Source organism: Lactuca virosa, chromosome 3, assembly GCF_052849685.1.
Source record: "Lactuca virosa cultivar CGN04683 chromosome 3, Lactuca_virosa_CGN04683_v6, whole genome shotgun sequence".
In the NCBI taxonomy this organism is placed as follows: Eukaryota; Viridiplantae; Streptophyta; class Magnoliopsida; order Asterales; family Asteraceae; genus Lactuca; species Lactuca virosa.
Genome location: NC_136428.1, coordinates 79,852,905 through 79,860,957, shown reverse-complemented (window position 1 = coordinate 79,860,957; position 8,053 = coordinate 79,852,905). Strand labels below are relative to the sequence as shown.

Genomic DNA, 8,053 nt, shown 5'->3' with positions numbered 1-8,053 from the left:
GAGGATATGCTGCGAGCATGTGTGTTGGATTTTGGAGGGAGTTGGGATATGTACCTTCCACTGGCAGAGTTTTCATACAATAACAGTTACCATGCCAGTATCGACCGACCTCCATTTGAGATGTTGTATGGCAGGAGATGTAGGATTCCGGTTTGCTGGGACAAGGTTGGACACCGAGTCATGGGGAGCACTGAGGTGGTGCTTAAGACTACCGGGCTGATTCAGCAGGTGCGCGATCGGCTGCGAGTCACGCAGAGCCGTCAAAAAAGTTATGCCGACTAGCGGCGATCGGATCTTGAGTTCCAGGTGGGGGATTTCGTTCTATTGAAAGTGTCTCCCTGGAAGGGGGTCATCAGGTTTCGAAAGAGGGGCAAGTTAGGGCCACGATATATAGGCCCTTTCAGGATTACGGCCCCGTGGGCAAGGTAGTATATCGCTTAGAACTGCCGGATGAGCTTAGCCAGATTCATAACACTTTCCATGTGTCACATCTCCGAAAGTGTGTCACAGACGAGGCCGCGGTCGTTTCTCTGGATGACATTCAGGTGGACGAGAGCTTGAACTACATTGAGAGGCCCGTTGCGATTTTGGATAGGAAGACCAAGGTTCTTCGGAACAAGGAAGTGAAGCTTGTAAAGGTGCAGTGGCAGCATCGAAGGGGCTCCGAATGGACATGGGAGCCGCAGGATGAGATGCGAGAGCATTACCCCGATCTATTTGCGTCTACGGACTTCGAGGACGAAGTCTAGTCCAAGTGGGGGAGAGTTGTAACACTCCAATTCAGGTATTACCACAAAATCCCCTGGAGTTATTAACTATTACATATTAAGCCCCTTGAGTACGCTGGGCGTACTTCATGAGTACGCTTAGCGTACCACGAATAAATGAACACGGAGGGCCAGCATGTACACTGGGCGTACCAAAAGTATGCAGGGCGTACATGACGGGTGTGCAAACCCTAATTTCCGGACATGAGACCTATATAAGCATCCTTATCTCATTTGAGCTCCACCCTAAGCAACCTCCCTTACCTTAAAACGTCCCTAAAAACCCTAGAATCATTTGAGAGTGTGTTTTGAGCTTAAGGAGTGAATTTGTGGCCATTTTAGTGTCCATTCAAGAAGGAGGAGTTGCTAAAACAAGCTTGGAGTGGTTTTGGGCTTCAAGAATCTGCATCTAATTCACCTTGAGGAGCTTTTGGAGGTATAAAGCTTTGATCTTGCCATCTTATTCATTAGATCTAGCTAGGGTTTTCTATTTAGTCCCTTTAGTTGGTTTTGGACCTCCTCTTGAGAGTAGAGCAACTCTAGAGGATGAAATGGTTAGATCTGAAGTCCTTTGGTCCATTCATAGCATAAAAATGAAGTCTTGATGGGTGTTTTGACCTCATGCATGGATTAAGACCCCTGGAAAGGTCTTAATGGGTTGTTGGAAACATATGAGACATGCAAAGGCATAAAGTTGCCAACTTTATGCCCTAGGACGTCTTAATGAGCTTAGATCTGACTATTAGACGTGAGAAAATCGAGTATTAAGAACTTAATGGAAGAAAGTGCTTAATCTGTTAGTACTATGGGCGTAACTTAGTGTACGCAGCGCGTATGGCCCATGGACTCAGTACGTTGCGCGTACCAGGGTGGTACGCTAGGCGTACACATAGCAGATAGACTTGGACTTGTTTTGGGCTTGTAAGCTTTTGGGCTTTGATTAGTCATTGGGCCTGGTTATTTTTTGGATTGGTAGGCCAACTTATCTGTTTTGGGCCATGGTTTCTATGATTGGGCTTTATTGGGCCATGAGGCCCATTAATGATAATTAGACATGGACTTTGGTCCCAATAGCAAAGGAAGACTTTTGGGCAATTGTGAAAGGACGTAGGGTTTGGACTCTTTAATTGGATTGTGTTCAGTCCTAACCTTGAGTAATATTATTATTGTTCAGCACGGGTGGTTACGGACTGTTAGGAGAGCGGCTTTCGGATGCAGCAGACAAATGTGAGTCTCCTCACCATACCAATGGGTCTAAGGCACCAAGGCCGACCCATTTTATGATATGTGGTATCCTAGCTGAGATTGTATTACGTGTCATGTTAGTTGGTATGAGCTAGGAAGTATGCTAGTGGTATATGTGGTATGTTTGTATGGAAGACCATGGGAGAGCCCATGACACTTGGATGTAAGACCATGTGGAGAGCCCATGGCTTTCCTATCAAAGACCATGGGATAGCCCATGACACTTAGGCGTAAGACCATGGGAGAGCCCATGGCATCCTGTAGTAAGACCCTGGGGACGAGCCCACAACATCCCTATTTGTTGTATGCATGGCTTATGAGATATGTGTAGCTGTTATAGCTAATATGATATGTGTTATGTGGTTTGTGTGTGGGTATGCTCCGGGGAACTCACTAAACATTAGCTTACAGTTTGTGGATTCGTTTCAAGTACATCTGAGCCCAAGGGCAAGGGCAAGGCTTGATGGCGCGACGTGAACTCTCACTCGGGCATTTTTATGGGACACTCTGACATTTTGAAATAAAATTGTAATTGGCATGAGTTTTGAAAACAATTGTATTGGGATTACGTGTTCGATGATATATATTTTGGCAAATTAAAAATGAAAAATTTCTTTTGAAAATTGGGTCATTACGAGTACGCCCAACGTACTTAAGGGACTTATTATGCAATATTTAAACTTTCAAGGGCTTCAAAGGTAATACTTGATTTGGAGTGTTACAATAGGAACACGGGGACCTTTTTCAACAATATTTTTCATCTTATAGTCAATGGTTTCAAGAACCACCATGGCCTTGGTTTTCCACATGATGAAGTTGTGTTCATCGAAGGGAGGAATTTTGTTGAGACCAAAAGATTTGGAATTGCTTGAAATCAACATGATAACTTGATTGTATCACAAACCTGCTCTGATACCAATTAAAGGTTTGTGATGATCGGATACACTTCAAGTATGAATAAGAAACATAAAACTAATCTAAGCAAAATAATTGACAAAAAGTAAATACCATAGAAGTTCTCCAAATTGTTCCTTTCACCAAGAAAAGAGGTTTTGTCTTCACCAAGAAGACGAGTTTGTCATAAAGACGAATGACACAAAGCCATGAATACAACCACCACAACCACACACACAACATTAGGGTTTTCCCCAATATTGTATATATACTAATATATACATGTATATCCCTTGACTCAAGGGATTTCGTCTAATCTACTAAGAAACGATCTTATCACAAAGATACTTGATCTGTGATCTATTCTATATTTATCTATATCATTACCTAATATACAAATGATTACAATCGGGTAACTAAACTGTAAGTTGACGCTGGTGAACTTGATAAGCTGGTGCTGTCAATGTGTAGATGCTGACGTTGATAGATCAACGTGTCATGTGTTTGATTGATCATATCATAAGGTGTGACCTTAAAACAATTTCTCTTTAAGTGTCCATTTTTTTTTACATTTATAACATTTCGCGTTCGATGAACTTTTAGACTTCGATTTTGAACGTGATCTCCCTCTGTTTCCCCCTTTCCTCCCCTCTTTCCTTCCTCTCCCTGCAAACAAGCCAGAACTGGACACTTCCTCTCCAACTGAAACTTTTCAGTTCCTTGGACATCAGAGAGTCTTTCACATCATTCACAGTGATTGCTTTCCTACCATAGAGCATGGTATCAACGAAATTCGCATATGAGTTCGGAAGAGAACATAAGAGAATGAGTGTCTGATCTTCATCTTCAATCTTCACATCAACCCCTTGTAGATCCAAGATGATGTGATTGAAGTTATCCAAATGATCTTTCACTTGGGTACTTTCAGACATTCTGAGAGTGTACAACATTTGCTTCTGATACAAACTGTTCGTCAGTGAGTTGTTCTCGTACTTGTCACAAAGTTTATCCCAGAGCCCAGAAGTAGTTGTTTGATCCACGACCTCCCTCAGTACTTCATCTGTTAAGCTCAACAGAATGGCACTATGTGCCTTCATCAGAATGTCCACCTTCTTCTCAACCGCCATGTCATTTGGCAGTTTTGTCTCTCCTTCCAGTGCCGTTACACATCATTGTTGAACCAGAAGAGCTTTCATATTCACCTTCCGCAATGTGAAGTCATTTGAACCATTGAATTTCTCAAAATCAAACTTGTGAGTAGACATCTTCAATCACAGGAATACAAACCGCAACTTTGATACCACTTGTTAGGAAGTAAATCGGATAACTAGCAAAACTATAAGCACACAAGACACAATATTTACATGGTTCGGTCATGGTGACCTACGTCTACGGGCAGGAGTGAAGTATTCTTTATGTCAGAGCTCTCAAACAGAAGTTACAAATACAATTTCACAAAGATTCACCTAACACTCTAGAATTTAAGATACAAAATGACCTACCATGTATCCCTTGTCATTCTTATTCTTATGATACATATTGTTTGTGTTGAAACATAGCTATTGGTGGGTAAAAATGAAAAAAGATAGACATGTTTAAAAAATAGATCAATAAATAAATATATATATTTGTTTTCTTTTCTCTCACAGTATCACGTGAAGTCAATAGTAATCGGCTTCAAATGCTCGTAATGTAAATGGAATGGTTATAAATGTCATATTGTGATGTTTATAAAATAAGAATGTGGATGTATTTCAATTCTGTAAAGTTTAATAAACAGTTATATTATTATCATTATTATATTTTTTATACGACTTTATATAACCATTTTTTAACTTTAAGAAAATTCTAACTGTTTTTTTGTCCACCATTTCATCTAAAAAGTTCAATTAAATACGCCTTTTTTTCATTAACATGATATTCTAATATAATTAAATTTAATCCATTAAATACCAACTAAATAGTTCAATCCATTAAATATATTCGACCCTTTTTATATTGTGTTATAAAACTATGGATTGTATCTTCTAAACTATTAAATTAAACTATGGATTGTATCTTCCATTGAACTATGGATTGTGATTATTGGTTGTATCTTCTATTAGACTATGGATAAGGATTGTGATTATTGGTTGTGTATCTTCTATTAAACTATATGGATTGTGATGCTCTAACGGACCTTAGAATTGTCGGATGAATGCTTACTCACATGTACAAGTCATACACGACCATTAACCCTATAGAAAAATAACATATCCAACAAATTAAATTAAATGAAAAATAGTTTCTGGAACAAATTTAACCGAGACGCATGTAAAAAATAACTAATTAAACAGATTGAGTTGTATGAAAAATAACTTATGGAGCAAATCCAACTAAGACTCCGAGACACACCTCTTATGGGATCTTTATGTAAAACTCCAAATTTATTTCATGCATATTTGTAATTAAAAAATAACTAATTAAACAGATTGAGTTGTATGAAAAATAACTTATGGAGCAAATCCAACTAAGACTCCGAGACACACCTCTTATGGGATCTTTATGTAAAACTCCAAATTCATTTCATGCATATTTGTAATTAAAAAACTTACTGATTAGATTTATTTCACATCAAAAACCAACAATACACATAATATTCATAATCATAAAAGCAAAATAATAACTTCAAATAATCCGCCACTTCTTCCTCATAATTTACACCACCCATCAATCTGATTCGTCTATCTCAGAAGATCATTCACCCATCCAAGATCTGGACCATTTACGGGGCTGTCATTGTAAACATTCTGGCTTGAACTGCTGCTCCTCGAGAATGAAGTCGGAGTTGAATCAGACAAATCATAAACACCACCACACCCGTTGTTGAAGCACTCATCTACCCACTGTGAGTTCATATTCATATTCTCCTCCACAGTCATGGCCTCCATAGATCTCATCAGTTCAGTTAGCGACTGATTGCTGATCAGCTCATTCATCGACTCATTCTGCATACAACTGTTGTTTCCAAATTGGGTCATCCCCAACGACTCCGCTCTAGCTAGCCTGTCTGCAAATCGGGAAATAGGGGAGAACCCTGCTCCGGATCTGGCCGGAGAGAAGGGCGGAGAAGCAGGTGGTGAAAGGGAAAGGCTGTCGATATCAATGTTCAAAGTGGAGGTAGGCGAATTGATGTGATGGACACTTGAAAGGCACCGACAATGGGCACAACAATGACAAGTCTCCGAATGATGCTTCTTCACCGGAACCGTCGTCTCCGGTGGCACCACACGGAGCTGACGCGGGGTGTGAGCGAAAAAACAGATCTTGCGCTGGCAGTTCTTCCCGTCTTTGCACGCTTCAGTTCGGTAGCGAGAAGGATGTAGCCAACACTCAAAAACTCCATGAGCAAACTCACACGAATCACCACGGCTACAGCTCCCACGACGGAAGTCTGCACAGACTGTACCCAAGTAATTATATCGACGAGGACACCTCCGGCGAGCCTTTTCGCCAGGATGAGCGAAGGGACAGTCGGTCCAGTCATGAGATCGGCTACGGGTACACTTGCGAACCTTGAACTCATAAATACGGAAATGATCAGCAGAGTAGGGATCGGCATCTTCATCAGAATCCACACCGGAGTTGTAAGGCAAGAATTTCTTGAAGAGTGTTTCCTCGGGAAGAACCCTGGGAGATTCATTCTGCTGCTGATGATACATGCTGTCTATGAGGGCCTCCGGCGAGGAGGCGGAGGCACGGCGGCTGAGGAGCTTGCGGGGTGGGATATCGATGTCCCTGGGTGACTTTTTGCTGGCAAGATAGATTTGGTGGGAAGGATGGAATCTGTGTTGTTCAAGGCATCCACTTGCCATGACCTCTTCTGTGTTTTGCATGTGTGAAAGAGAGAATTAGGGTTTGAGTGAAGAAGATGAATGGAAGGAGATGGGTATTTATAGTGACAGAGAAAAAAGAGATGACGAGGACGATGTGGGTGTGCGTGGCCAAATGGTGTAAAAGGAAAGCATGCAGATGGGAGTATGTGGCAGCTCGATAGAGAGGGTATTGCATGCAAAACCAAAACACACAAACTCTAATTTTGGTTTTGGGTTAAAGTGGTTTGGTTGTTTTGTTTTTATTGTCGTCACCTTTTTATTTATTATGGTTCATGTATCGTGGTCTCGTTTTTGTATTCATGTATCGTGGTCTCGTATTTGTATTTTTCCCTCCGCATAAATGTCCAAACAAAAATATTACTCTATCTGTAAAATTTAAAGTGTTTTTATCTTACTTTTGGTAAAAGAATATAATATAAATATATATAGAGTAAAATAGATGCAAGGAATAAGTAAATATTGTCTTTTTGCATATGTTTAAGCTATCAACGTGAAAAAGATAAATAGCAGTCTAGAACATATACAAAGTGAAATGGATGAATATACTTGAGTAATGATTTTGACTATAAAATGATCAAATGTCGGGTTAATAAAACTTGTAATTATTTTCATTCACGTTCTTTTTGATTAAGGCAAATCTTATTTAAGTAGTTAGAAGCTAAAGGAGAAATTAGAAAGGTTATGAAAAAAAAAATGAAAAAAAGTATAATGGTTGACTGTTTAAATGAAACCAATAAAAAAAATCAAAAATAGGATTTGAAACTCTTGATTTATGCATCGTTATTGCCAAAAGAATTTGTTGGTGATTTTATCACCAAATATATTTTAGTGTAATGGACTTAACAAGTGTTTCAAGAATAATGTTTTTAGTTATAATACAAGTTAGGAGGTGCGGGAGTGCACACTTGTATTTACTAAACATTGTTAGTACCGAACCCTAATCTACTGTGTCAAGTCGGGGGATAAGTTCGGGAAAAGGACGACTCCTTTGAAAGATGTAAACTGTTCTCGTTTATCCGTTGAGTGGATAAGTCCGGGAAAAGGACGACTCCTTTGAAACACAGAAAACTGGAAACGTCTTCTTCTTCATCTTCCTCTCAAAATTGATTCTGATTTTGGTGCCTAAGATCAGAATTGTTACATCAGGAATTATCCCAGTTTGGATTTCGTGACACCCAAGGCATTTAGGGTCGAAATATCAAACAAGGAAAGTGTTTACACGATTCCTGTTTGTGATCCAGATTTTCTATAACCCTATTTCGATTCCCCAAC

The 8,053-nt window shown here is 39.7% G+C and overlaps 1 protein-coding gene across 1 annotated transcript; it reads right to left on the bottom strand.

The window, feature by feature from the left end:
* Positions 1 to 5,586: 5,586 nt before the first annotated feature.
* Positions 5,587 to 6,790, bottom strand: LOC145162422 (zinc finger CCCH domain-containing protein 2-like). Its single transcript, XM_079081569.1, has one exon. It carries the CDS (start codon positions 6,779 to 6,781, stop codon positions 5,630 to 5,632), a length of 1,152 nt encoding a protein of 383 aa, XP_078937695.1. The 5' UTR covers positions 6,782 to 6,790; the 3' UTR covers positions 5,587 to 5,629.
* Between the last annotated feature and the right edge of the window lie 1,263 nt (positions 6,791 to 8,053).